Genomic DNA, 14,177 nt, shown 5'->3' on the forward strand with positions numbered 1-14,177 from the left:
TCCATCTGTTTGTGTCCTCTCTTATTTTGTTGAGCAGTGATTTGTAGTTCTCCTTGAAGAGGTCCTCTATATCCTTTGTTCATTGTATTCCTAGGTATTTTGTTCTCTTTGTAGCAATTGTGAATGGCAGTTCGCTCTTGATTTGGCTCTCCTTTAGTCTATTGTTGGTGTATAGGAATGCTTGTGATTTCTGCACATTAATTTTCTATCTTGAAACTTTGTTGAAGTTGCTTATCAGTTTCAGGAGATTTTGGGCTGAGATGATGGAGTCTTCTAAATATACAATCATGTCATCTGTAAATAGAGACAATTTGACTTCCTCCTTTCCTAATTGAAGACCCTTTATTTCTTTTTCTTGCCTGATTGCTCTGGCTAGAACTTACAATACTATATTGAATAGGAGTGGTGAGAGAGGGCATCCTTGTCTAGTGCCAGATTTCAAAGGTAATGCTTCCAGTTTTTGCCCATTCAGTTTGATATTGGCTGTGGATTTGTCATAAATGGCTTTTATTATTTTGAGATATGTTCCATCAATACCTAGTTCATTGAGATTTTTTGGCATAAAGAGTTGAATTTTGCTGAAGGCCTTCTCTGCATCTATTGAGATGATCATGTGGTTTTTGTCTTTGGTTCTGTTTATGTGGTTATCATTACAGACTTGTGTATGTTGAACCTGCCTTGCATCCCCAGGATGAAGCAGATGTCTTCTTTTAAAAAGTGCCTGTTCATATCCTTCACCCACTTTTTGATGGGGTTATTTGTTTTTTTTTTCTTGAAAATTTGTTTTAGTTCTTTATAGATTCTGGATATTAGCCCTTTGTTAGATAGGCGGCTTGCAAAAATTTGTTCCCATTTTGTTGGTTGCCGGTTCACTTTAATGATTGTTTCTTTTGCTGTGCAGAAGCTCTTAAGTTTGATTAGATCCCTTTTGTGTATTTTGGTTGTTGTTGCCATTGCTTTTGGTGTTTTAGTCATGAAGTCCTTGCCTATGCCTATGTCCTTAATGGTATTGCCTATGTTTTCTTCTAGGGTTTTTATCATGTTAGGTCTTATATTTAAATCTTTATTCCATCTGGAGTTAATTTTTGTTTAAGGTGTAAGGAATGGGTCCAGTTTGAGCTTTCTGCACATGGTTAGTCAGTTTTTCCTGCCACTTCTAATCCATCCTCCACAGTGCAGCAAGTGATCTTTTCAGAGTACACATCTAATTGTATGACTCCCTGGTTTGTACGACTTTAGTGGCTTGGATAAGGGTCAGAGTTCTTTGTAAGACCCACAAGCCATGCAGGTAACCTCCAGTCTACCTTTCTGATATGTTTGTCATCTGGATTCCCCTTGTTCTCTCTCTTTTGGCTCTGTGGATATGGTATATCTTTTTCTGATGTGTGGCATACAGGAGGAATTACTCTTAGGTATTGTGCTTTCTTTAGTATTCCTTTTTCTCTTAGAAAAGCTTGTCCCAACTGCTTGCCCTTCACCTCCCATAGCAGTGTAATTTTTTCTTAACACTTAGCTCAGGTGTAATTTTACATATATTATCGTAACATATTAGTGAAGCAATTTGAGCAATCAGTAAAAGTGTATAAACCATTTGACTAATACTTGGGTTAGGTAGCAAACTGGTTTCTATATTAGTTCTATAAAGTATGGGAGAGATTTATGAATTTTCTTGAAATTTAATTGCATAGTGCTATAAAGCCTGCCAACAACTAGAAGATTCCATAGTGGACATTAAAAGTATACACTTGATTTGGTTACCTAGTTATATGGACTGTGTACCCAAGAGAATATGTTGGAATTTTGGAAATCTTTGAAGAAAACTTTTTAATGGAATAAATTTTAAATCAGATTCTTACATTTTTAAAAGCAGAGTGACATCCAAAATTATTTCCTTGGAATTTATTCTGATTTTTAAGTTTAGAGTATTTAAAGGAAAGTAGTATCTCTACCCTCCTTACTTTGAAAAAAATGTATGTATTTAGATTGGCAGAATATTTTATGACATGATTAGAATTGAGTACAGAAGAATTGGTAACCCTTGCACATTTGGGGATTTTATTTCCTTAATCTCCATTTCAATGCTATACATCTTTCCTGGAGCTTTGTAACTATGAATCATGGAATAAAATTAAATTGATTCTGTATTCTTTTCTTCAACCCTACAATTTGGCAGTGAGAATATTTTTTTCCCTAAAAGATGACTCATTTATAAAGAGGTTTTCTGTGAACATGGAAAAGACTTAAATACTGTCAGAAATCTTGCAGATGGCAGTAGGGTGGATATTTGGACCTGCTAATAAATGCAAAATGGCAAAATTCATGTTGACCAGTATTAACCAGTCAAAGATTATGGGAAAGTTACAGTTCTAAAATGAGACATGAAATGTGTGTTCTGAAAAATAAGAACTCAGTAAAGTATATGAAAAGCTTATTTTTTTTTTATTTTAAGGTATTTTTCATTCTTTAAGGTTGACCTGGCTATGAATCAACCAATGTTTTATTTCTTTTTCCACTTGGAAATTATTCTGTGTTGTAATATTCCCCCTTTTAATCTTTATTTTTCTGTTTTTAAGTCCAAAATTTGTTTTCTGAATTTCATTCTCTTTCTTCTGGAGTTTTGCCCTAGGATTCCCCCAGCTTGGATGTTGTTTGGTTTTCTGTATTTTGTTACTAAGCAGGTTTCTTCTAGCTTCTATAACAACATTTGCATTTCTTTCTGCAATTAGTATTTTAAGAATACATCTAACTGTGACCTTAAAAATAAGCATATCACAACATTCTCAGATTCTGAGAAATACTTATTATTCTTATACTGTAATATAAGAAAGAGAGCCATTATGAAATACACGGAGGCCATGGTTGCATGTTTAGCATTAGGTCTGTATAATGCTGTAAAGAGTTAAATCATAAAGATGATGACTGGACCTGCCATTCTCAAAGTACTAAGGGTGGCTGATAAGGCTGTTGAATAACATTCTGCAGAAGTATTCTTGTAGTTTTGTACAATAGTCATTGAGTCTGAAGAAAAGAAAGAAACTCACATTTATTGAGTACCTAATATCTGCCAGAATCTTCACCTGTGACTCCATTTGTTTCTTTTCAAAAGTGAAGTGGATGATAATATCAGTTTATGGTAAGAAACTAAGCCTTTACTAGGCAAAGTGATTTAGCCAAAATCTCATAGAAAGTAAAAGGAAGAGCAAAAAGTCAGGGCAAGGTCTTTTCCAATTTCAAATTCATCGTCTTTCCACTTCACTGTGTTGCCTCCCAGTATTTGGGGATTGATGACTCTGCCTGAGGTCACATTATGAGTCAGAGGTAAGTTGGGAACACAGTTAGGGCATCTCCATGTTGTTTTAATCTGTAAAATGCAGTGTGTCCTCTATAACAAACACATCAACTTTTTCGAAGAGGAGAGACAGCACAGCAGCATTTGCTCTTTTATGAAAGGTTAATTTTCTTAAAAACGTAAGGCAGATATGACATCTGGCTTAACTTTTGAAAAACTGTGAAAGAAAAGTAATTCACTAAATGTGAACTTTGCAGATGATCACCATTTTGATCAATAGCCAATTTCCTTGGTAACTTTCTTTTGAGGAATTTTATGAACATTCCTTTTCTCTGGGTACTCAGATTTCTAAACAATTTAAAAATAGTCTTGTAAAATGGATTTCTTTGAATCTGACGAGTCAATCTACAATGATCAGATCTGACCCACCATGAAGCCCTTTCTGATAATGTTGCCACTGGCTCTATCAACTTACTAGCTGTGTAACTTTGGGCAAGTTACTTAACTTTTGTGCCCTAGTTTCCTTATCTGAAAAAAGACAATTTAGAACCTACATTAAAGAGTGGTTGTAAGGAGGAAAACGAATTCTAGATTTGTGAATTGCTATCAGTGACAGAGTTGAGATTGAATTCCAGGCCTATCTGATTCCAAAGTGGCTGAGGGAAGGAGATTCAGTGATAACTAGAGTAGTAGACATACAGGACTGAGCAAGGTCTGTGCAAATTGAATTTCTTCTTTCTTTTGAGTAATCTTGAGAACAGGAAACATGAGATTACTAAATGTTTGCATTTTGTCCTGAAAGCTGCCCAAACATAACATGATTCCTGGAGGAAAGATTTTATTTTTACACATCTGTGTATAGCATTGATGACTTTAACTGATTCCAGTGTTTTATCAGGAGCAGTGTGCCAAACATGTGTTTATTGCCAAAAATACAGAAATGAATTAAACCTGGTCTTTTATCTCAAGGGGACTCATAATCCAGTGACGGAGACAGTGCTAGTCTAGCAGATGATAGGTTGGAAAAATGCACATTGTTTTGTCTGGTGTATGGGGAGGTTGGTAATCAGACTCACTGTTCCCTGATGAGGTGCAGTGGTTAAGGACTGGGCGAAGGGACTCAAGAAAAAAGTTTGAATCTGAGAAGTTATGGAGAAATCATAAAATACAACATATTCTATGAATATATTAAATCATGGAATACAATTTATTCTATGAAGAACTGAATAGATTATGAAGGAAAGGATGATGGTTGGTGATAAAAATTATATAGTCATTGTCATTCTGGAAGTAACTGAGGAGGCAGTTTACACAATAGAAAATGTAAGTGCATGTAAAAGGAGAAAAACAATAAACTAAGACTGATCTTTCAGAGACAACTCGTTATTACTAGAGGTAATAAAGAGTATTAGAAAGGATATTTGAGAATGTGAATAGAAAAACAGGGAATTATTATGTCTCTAAAATGTCAGTTAAAAATATATTGACAGGTGAGTGGATGAATGCAAAGACCATTGTAGACACCCATGAATAGCCACATAGAAATGAAGCTTTTAGATGTATGAATGAAGATGTAATTGGAAACATTAATGAGATCTGTGTTAACGTAGTTGACAATGAAGACTCGTACTCAAACAGTAAGATCTAAGAAAAATGGAACCTGAATAGAGAATATGAGAAAGATGGAATTTGATAGTGGTTATGATGTTTGTAGGTACCAAGTGGTGGTCCATTAACCTGACAGTGAGCCCTAAGAAAACTAGATGAATGTTGAGGGCCTGCAAGTTAATTTGGAGACTTTAGCTGGCATGTGCTAGACAAACAATGAGTAGTTTGCCTCTGTCTAAAAAAATTGCACTATTTTACTAAAGTTCCAGCTTTTGTGAAGGGATGTCTAAGAAGCAGTGGAGAGGAGAGTGACTTCTCTCTTTCCTCTCCCCTAAGCAAACAGCCCAGCCTTGGGGTACCATAGTTATGTTACAACTACCTTCTTGCATTTAACATCAGCAGCTTTCTAAAATGAGTAATCTAAAGATGGAAGAACTTTAATCAAGGGTTAATTTATTCTAGGGATTAACTCAGATGGCCATTAATTAGGTAGTTTATAAATACGTATTTGTTTAATCCTCCAATCTCTTGAGGTTTTTCTCTCTTGGGTTTGTTGAATATGTTTCTAATAAATCCAGTATGTTTCTTAAGAAAGTATGAACATTAACTCTCCTCTTAATTTAAGATTTTCTAAATATTTATATTAATCTACAAATATTTAGGACTCTGTCTACTTTTTAAAGAGTTTCCTAAAGATCAAAGGGTATGAATTCCTTATTTAGCATTTAACACTGTGTTATTTTGGAGCTGTCTCTAAGTGAAGTTTTAGGTGTGAGAAACTTGAGATAAGAGTAAATTCTGAAACAGAGAACTTCTCTTGGTGAATATAATGAAATATTTTTAATTTTTAAATTTTTCTTTAGGGACATCAAGGAATTGCAGGGACACCAGGTGTTCCAGGAACTCAAGGAATACAAGTATGTGATCCACTTATACATTTTATAAATTTTATTTTGAGTGAACTACAAACTATTATTAACAAAATTTTATTTTGTGGTTAATTTAGGGAGCTCGAGGACTACCGGGTTACAAAGGAGAACCAGGGAGAGATGGTGACAAGGTAAACAGACACACAAATGCAATCAGTGGTTTTAATTCCTCAAAGATAAAGGACATTAGCTATGATGGCTTCCATTCAGTGGTCTTCACCTTTGTGAATTCTTTCTAAGATTTGTGGGCTCAGAAATTTGTCGGTGGCTATTAGCCAATAAAGCTTATAGAAGGCTTTTATCCCTAGGTAAAGGAAGTCATCACTGACCACTGTCAAATGAAATAGACATTGGTATTGCCCTATGCCATGTTCTCTCCCTGTGGTTAAGCTCCACAGAGAGTTACCTTCTTAGAGAGGAGCCCATTATGTGAAAAAAATGTGTTATCATGTTAGCCTCAGATAGCCCAATACCCAAGGGACCATCTCCACAGTAGGTATCTATCTGGCATGTGGCCCATTGGTTCAGCCTTAATGGACTTCACCCTTAGGGCTTCAATGAATACAGATAACATTTCTATTACTGACTTTTTTTTTTTTTTTAAAACAACTCTGAGATTCTCCAAGCTTCCTGAGAAGTATATGTTCCTTAAATATGCTAGTACTTTCCCATGGATCCAGTCAGCACCTACTGGTGGCTAGTCTATGGCCAAGATGCCCAGTTACATTTGTTCAGATCCCCATGTTGATTTGTTAGGTTAATTCTTAAAATACAATCTTGTTTTCAAGTCTTTGAAGGCATTTGCTATTTGCTTATGATAGAAACCTATAGTAATTTTCTAACTCATCCTTGAAAAATTCTTGCGTTGTTAGAATTTGCACGTGTGCTAATGTGCACAGTATTCACATCTGAAACACTGATCTAGACTGTATCCATTTTATGATTTTATGCATGCTTACGTTGGTTGCAGAAAATGATAGCTGTTAAAAGTACCATCTCGAGTCTGATGGATCTGTTTCTTTCGAACTATTTCATGTGGAGCAAGTTACTTAATGTCTCTGAATCTTATTTTCTTTATTTACAAAATGGGGATTTTAAAAATTGGTTTATTTTGAGGGTTAATGAGATAATATATGAAAACTACACAGTATGGTTTCTTGAACAGGGTTTTTCTTAAATAAGTGGTTCTTTTCATGATTCTGTTTTGTTCATCAGCTAGCATGGTTGTGGTTGGGATATAGCATAAGTTGGCCTGGTATTGTGTCTTGAGCAAGTCGTGGCTGAGAGCATTGTCATCAGGGCAAATAGAACAGTGAGTGACTGGGAAAGAGGTAGAGAGAAAATGGTATAGGTAAAGGCAGAGTTATAGGGAGAATTAGAGGAGGTAAAGCAGAAGCAATAGTTGTTATAAATGCCAGAGAAGAAGTGTAAAATCCTTATTTCTACTAAGTGACCCTGGGCCTCCATGAGACTTTTAGCTACTAAACACTCTTTGCCAGTTTTAAATGTTGGAGGAATCTATAGAAGAAGTAGGGAGGAGGCCAGGCCACAGGCCTGGGATGTATCTTACAGACTCATGCTCTGGAGGTATCATAGGAAACAGTCTGACCTTCTTCAGGTGAAGGGGGATTGATTGCACTGGCAGGGTGGGGACACATGTTCTGAGGAGACCATGTACCAGGCACCTACCTTCTAGTCTACATGATCATGGTTGTCTGTTTTCTCAGAAATAGCCTGATTTTGGGGGAAAAAAGGTATAAAAACATATACATTTGAATGAATGAATAAATAAACATATTATTTTCCCTTTGGTTGAGTGTTTTAATTTATGTTTGACAGATAAAATTGTATAGATTTTCCATGTACAACATGTATTAAAGTATATATCTTGGAATGACTTAATCTAGCTAATTGATTATACATATATATAAGACTCACATACATAGCATTTTTGTGGTGAGAACACTTTACATTAACTCTTAGAATTTTTCAATAATACAATAATATATAATATAATAATAAACCCTAGTCACCATATTGTACAAAAGATGTCTGAAACTTATTTCTCATAGCAAGCTTAAATTTTGTATCCTTTGTTCAATGTCTTCCCAATCCCCATCCTCCCATCCACCCCAGCCTCTGGTAACTACCCCTCTACTTTCTGTTTCTATGAGATCATGTTTTTCAGATTTCACATGAAAGTAAGATAATATGGTATTTGTCTTTCTGTGTCTGACTTATTTTGCTTAACAAAATGTCTTATATGTTCATTCATGTTGTTGAAAATGATGAGATTTCCTTCTTTTTTATAGCTGAGTAGTAGTCCATTGTGGATATGTACCACAATTTCCTTATCCATTCATCCATTGACAGAACTTAGGCTGAGTCCATGTCCTGGCTACTGGGAATAGGGCTGCTACAAAGATGGGAGTGCAGGTATCTCTCCAACATACTGATTTTATTCTTTAGTTGAGTTTTACACACTATAGATAAAAAGGGGGATTTTATTTGTACATCTTAAAATAATGGAACTAAATTTTTATGGGAATAAATATTCCTTATTTTAAAATAATAGAATAATAATAATTCTACTAGTGGCATCTTATGCTAACTACTTTATTGTTTGGGGTCATTGTGTTGTCTTTTAAATATAGGTGTGAATTTTACAGTGTCATATATTCTACTGGATAAGATAAATAGGATGTATATTTATGCAAAGGTCTCTGTTCTCAGACCAGTCAAGGATTTTATTTAGCATCGATTGTTTTCTGAAGTTCATTGTTGGGGTTAAACTCTGATCTGACAGAGTCATTGTGGGTCTAAAACCACCATGTGCTACCTTCCAAGTTTCCGCCTCACATTCCATGTGGCTTCTGAGAGTTCTCTGCCCAGACCTAAAATAATTTAGTAAGTTAATTGAAGGTTTTTCCTTGATTATTCATTTATAATATGGTTCCTTGGTTTTTGAAAATGAAGGGTTAAAAAATATATCCCTGAGATGACTTCGACTTGTGGCCGCGCAAGGTACTTTTCCAGGCATCACGCAGTGGCCTTTGGAAGATTGTTTCACACAATACTGTTCTCCATTAGGATATTTTCCCAGAATAATTTCCATTTTGTGGATTTTCTCCGAAGACTCCTACCATAGGAATTTCCACTGAAGATAATTGAAATTAGATGTGCTTTCTTGCTGACTTCAACATTTGTTCTTCACATATCGCACAACAGAATGTGTATAGGCTGCAGGGTTTTTTTCCCCCTCAATTTACAAAATCAAAGGAAAGTTACTCAGCAAATAGTCTTCAGTTGGTAACTCCTTTTATTACATGTTTTAAAGCTATTCTTTGAAATCTAAAAATTGCTTTTAATACTTTAAAATACTTCCTCAATATTAAACTAATATTTAAATTATATGGAGAAATATTTTTTGTTAAAACTTACATTAGGCTATGCTGGTTAATGGTTATTTTTTGTTAAAACTTACATTAGGCTATGCTGGTTAATGGTTATTTTTTTGTTAAAACTTACATTAGGCTATGCAGGCTATGCTGATATGTATTTATGAATTGTCAAATTGAGTATGAAATTTTTTATGGCAAATTCGATTTTAGAGATATAGGAAATATGAGTGATTTATTTTTTAACCTATCCAGACTCTACAGATTCATGACTTGATTTTTCTGGGCTTTAGAAATAAAGTATCATAATTATATCTAAGGTATTATTATTATTGGACAAATTATAGATTTTATTTTCTTTGTTAGTACATTCAACTTTTAAGTGGTCCCTTCAAAACCTCACTTTCCCATTGTCCTCAGCACCCAGACCGGAGCATCATGTGATGGGTAAGACTTCCCTACCTGAATAAAGTTCCTTATATTTGGGCTTCAAACATCAAAAAACTAAGTGCTTTTGGAGTGGTTTATATTATAGAGTCAGTCATAACCAAGGAACTCCAAAATATATTTTGAGAGAATATGAGTAAAAAAAGGCAAAAATGTTAGAGATAATGTGTTAAAATTTAGTATGTTAGTGGTATTACTTCTTTCATTGTTCCTTGGAGACCAAACAAACAAAAATGAAAAAACAGAGAGTGTCCTCATGTAATTTTCTGATAACACCATGCCTAAGCACTTGTGTGTGTTTGTGTGTGTGTGTGGGTGTGTGTGTGTGCACTCGCGTGTTTACATATATGCATGTGTATGAGGTTTGGGAGCTTAAAGCAGTTACAGATTATAGGCTTAGTTTTGAATTCAGACTGCTTGCCTCTCAAGTCACACTTCTTAATCTCATTAAATCTGGTTTTTATCATCTGGAAAATGGAAGCCATAGTATTACTTACCGCATAGGCTTTTTGTGAAGATTAAATGAGGGCATGCATGTGGTTGGCCTAAATGAAGTGCTATAAATTGGTGATGATAGTGACAATGATTATGATTTGTTATTGGGGCCATCATTCTGGTGATTACTTAAGGCAAAATTTTTGAAACTCTCTTTGAGTTATTATTTATCCTTCCTCTCTCTGTTGAAGTGCTGCATCTGAAACAATCAGATATTCCCTAAATGTCTTCCCACTGTGTCTACCTTCTTACCTGTGTATGTACCTATACTCTGCCTTTCCTCCTCTTACTGTGGGTGAAATGTCCATGTGTAGTCCACAGGCCTTTCTTGCACTCTGGACCTATCTTTCTTCATTACTTTGTGTTATTAACTATCCCTTCTCCTTTCTAGTTAAATTTTCCCAATAACCTAATGGATGCTCCATTTGAAACCACCCAAACATCCCCACTTCCTCTACTAGCTTCCCTTACCTACCACGCCATTTCTTCATTTCTCATTATAGTACAGGTGCTCCAAAAGATTGGCCTTTATTCTCTGCACATTTTTACTTCGATTTCTCTCTCTGATCCATTCTAGTAGGACTTCCATCTCAACCTTCTGCAGCATATTTAGATCACCAGTCTACCGTCGTTGACATCCATTAGTCAGCATTTTTCAATGATTTCTTCTTGTCTTGCTGTATGTTTCCACAGCATTTGACACTGTTGACTACTCCCTCCTTCTCGGAACAATTTCTTCTCTTAGCTTCTGGGATGCCGCATGCTCCTAGATTTTTCCTGGCTGTCACTAGTTACCTTTTCATGTTTTCTTGTTGACTCTTTCTCCTCCTCTTCCACACATTTCCTAAATGTTGGGGTGCCTCCAGGATTCGGCCCTGTCCTCGTCCCTTTCCTCATTAAGAAATTTTATTATTGTAATATTAATAAGTATAAACATATGAATATAAATGTATATATTAAATACATATGCATATATTTTATAATTATAGGAATAATAATTATTGATATGATTAATGCAAATAATAACAATAACGACATACATATATGCACAATCTCTTTTCTAAAAAACATTTTGCTTCATCTGAATCTGGAGAAACTTGGAGTTGTTACAATCAAGGATTTTCAGAACACAAGTTTCTCTACTTTTTATGGAAACGGTGATACTATTAGGTTGGTAGAAAAGTAATTGCATTTTTTGCCATCATTTTCAATGGCAAAAACTGCAATTTCCTTTAAAAAAATTCTTCCCTCAGAGGCTTTTCTCCCCAGGCAGTACTAGCTCCGCCCTCCCTAAATATTCTCTAGTATTGGGCTTTGTTGAGTGTCTTCCTGTACACGTGGTGCTGACTTATGTGTGCTCAGATTTTAACTAATTCTGTGGTTGCTTTTGCAATCTTGATTCTCTCCTGATCTTTCAACCTTTTGTCTTTTAAAGCTATATAATAGATTTAACATCTTAGATTATTATGAAGAACTATTAATTCCATGTCTTGCCTTATTTTTTGGCTGTTATTCCTCTTCTGTCCTGTTTTCTCTTTTTTCTACTGGTATGATAAAGAATCTTAAAACTTTTATTGAATTTTAATATAATGCTTCATATTTTGTTCTAAACTCAATTTTTATCTTCTCTTCGGATGCCTTCTGTTGTATGGCCATTGAGAAGCTACTGCAGTGAGTCAGTAGTAGAAGTTTGGAAATCTGTTTCTTTTGTAGGCATGAGTAGTCCTATGGCAGTCCCAAAGCCCAAATGGAATGCCCATCATGGTGTTAAGGGAATTATTTTAGTAGAATAAAATAGTTTCCCGTAAGTCATTATTGCCTGAGCTTGTGTAAGAGTTAGCATTTGTGTTTTGTTGTTGTTGTTTTTGCTTTTATTTTTTGTGGGAGGAAAAGAAGCCTCAGATCTGTGCAAAACATTGTGTTGGGTACTTGTAGGGTTTTTACTGTGGTGTGTACATTTTTCTATTTTATTCCTGGATATGTTTTGCATCGATTTTCTCCATATGCATTCCCCTTCACATTTAATCCTCACAAAAAGTCCTGTGGGGTTAAGTAAATGATCATAATTGATCATTTTAGATTAATTGTGTCATAACTTATCCTTATTTTACATTTTGGAAAACTGAAAAATGAAAAGCTTAAATCATTTGTGTAGTTACTCAAGGATCCAGGGGGTTGAAATAAAATGCCTTGATCCCAATCTGGCTTTCTTTTTCTTATATTTTTCTGCTTTGGCCAGAATATTGTTTCACTTTGCCACTGGTACTTCTTTTAGTCTACTGCCTGTACTGTGAGAAGAATCCCTGAATACTTGTCAGGAGCCAAGAAGATAGGCAGGGGAAGGACCAGACGATGAGTACCCATGGTCATTCAGACTGGGCTATGAGAGTATTCATGGGCTATGAGAGTATTCACGGTCTACGTTTCTTTCTAGGGAAGACGTAGTTAATTCTAGATCATAGATCATCAAACCTTTAAATTGCAAAATGTATTTCAGTAAAAGACTTTTGGGCATGTAGTCTCATATATAAATATTAATTATCTGTGCTACTAACTAAAGTCTTATATGAATTTGAATGAATTAAAAGACATTTTAAAAAGTGACTTAAAAAATAGTAGGTCTCATGTTCTTTTTCTACCCCCCAAAATAATCTTGACCTGACTCAAGACTGTGACTCTAGATTGACTTAAGAGATCGACGGTCTCATCAAAGTCATATTCTTCAGCTATGAAATGTTTGGAAGCAGCCTGTGAGAAATGGAATTTATATTAGTATCTTGGATTCTCTGACTTTAATCATCTGTAAACTCTGATAGGATCAAGAGTGTGACTCCCCCAAATATTTGTTTTATTGAAATTTTCCTTGAGCACTCAAGGGTGTTGGCTGTGTTTTGGGAAATGAAAACATTTTGTATATTCAGTAAATTATTATTAATCACAAGTGAAGCAATAGGTAGGATAGAGGAGCTTATGCTATAATAATAAGCAATCCCCAAATGTTTTAAGCTTGTGGCTTAAAACATCAAAGGATTTTTACTCATCAAATTATATATTTATCAGCAGCAGTGAGGAGATCCCCATTGTTTCACAGGGAGACTCAGGTTAACAGACATTTCACCATCTAGGTCAGGACCAATTATGGTAGCAGGTGCAGAGAGAATCAAGCATTGGCTTTTAGATCACTATCATTCATGTTTAATTAACTAGGGCAAATTGTGCAAACCACATAGATTTTAACAGATTAGGAAGGTGTGAAGGCCCATATGCCAAAGAGTGGAAAGGAATCTAGATATTGGCAAATAGTAGTTGTACCAAGAAAAAAGTTGGAATGAGTCCAGGATGAATTATTTCCTCAAAGAGGTTGGAGTCTAATAAAGGACATAACACAAAATAACTGTATTTCAAAACAGTCAGTGTTAAGTACCAAAGAAGAGAGTCAAATAAAATTCTCCAGGAGTTTAAAGGAAAGTTGAAAATTGGAAAGGTTTCATGAGGAAAAGCATAAAGAAAATGTTAATCACAACTATACAATGTAGGGACTGTTTTTATCAAATTTAACATATCTCTAAGTAAGGTTGCCTTGGTTTTTTGTTTATTGGTATTATTTTGGTATTACCAGTAAGACTGTAAGAAACATCTTGGAATATATTTCTCAGTACTTTTTCATGAGTTTATCAATAGGAAAAATTCTCAGAAGTGGAATTGATTATTGGATCAAAGGGTTAATTTCTTAGTTAAACTTTGATTTAAATTGCTTATTGAATTCACAGAAAGTTGATTCTCTCTCAACAAGTATATGAAAATATCTTTTGTCATACTCTATCAGCATTGTTTTTTTTTTTTAATTTCTAATTTTCACCAGGATAATTTAGAAATGGTACTGGTTTGATTTTCATTGCTTTATTAGCAAGTTGGGTAAGGTATCTTGATGTGATTTTGGGGCATTGTGTTACTTCTCTGTAATTTGCTTACTTTCTCATATCTTCTGTTTTCCTACTGGGCTGTGATCCT

General features: G+C 34.8%; 1 protein-coding gene across 4 annotated transcripts in view; it reads left to right on the top strand.

Annotated features, from left to right (window-relative positions):
- COL21A1 (collagen type XXI alpha 1 chain) overlaps positions 1–14,177 on the top strand; it is a 300,511-nt gene that overhangs the window by 210,394 nt on the left and 75,940 nt on the right. For all 4 annotated transcript variants that reach the window (XM_074398177.1, XM_074398176.1, XM_074398178.1 and 1 more), the window contains 2 exons: positions 5,761–5,814; positions 5,904–5,957. In XM_074398177.1, coding sequence (XP_074254278.1) covers positions 5,761–5,814; positions 5,904–5,957 — 108 coding nt within the window. The remainder of the gene's footprint in view (positions 1–5,760; positions 5,815–5,903; positions 5,958–14,177) is intronic.

The sequence above is a fragment of the Saimiri boliviensis genome, chromosome 4 (genome assembly GCF_048565385.1).
Source record: "Saimiri boliviensis isolate mSaiBol1 chromosome 4, mSaiBol1.pri, whole genome shotgun sequence".
Lineage (NCBI taxonomy): Eukaryota > Metazoa > Chordata > Mammalia > Primates > Cebidae > Saimiri > Saimiri boliviensis.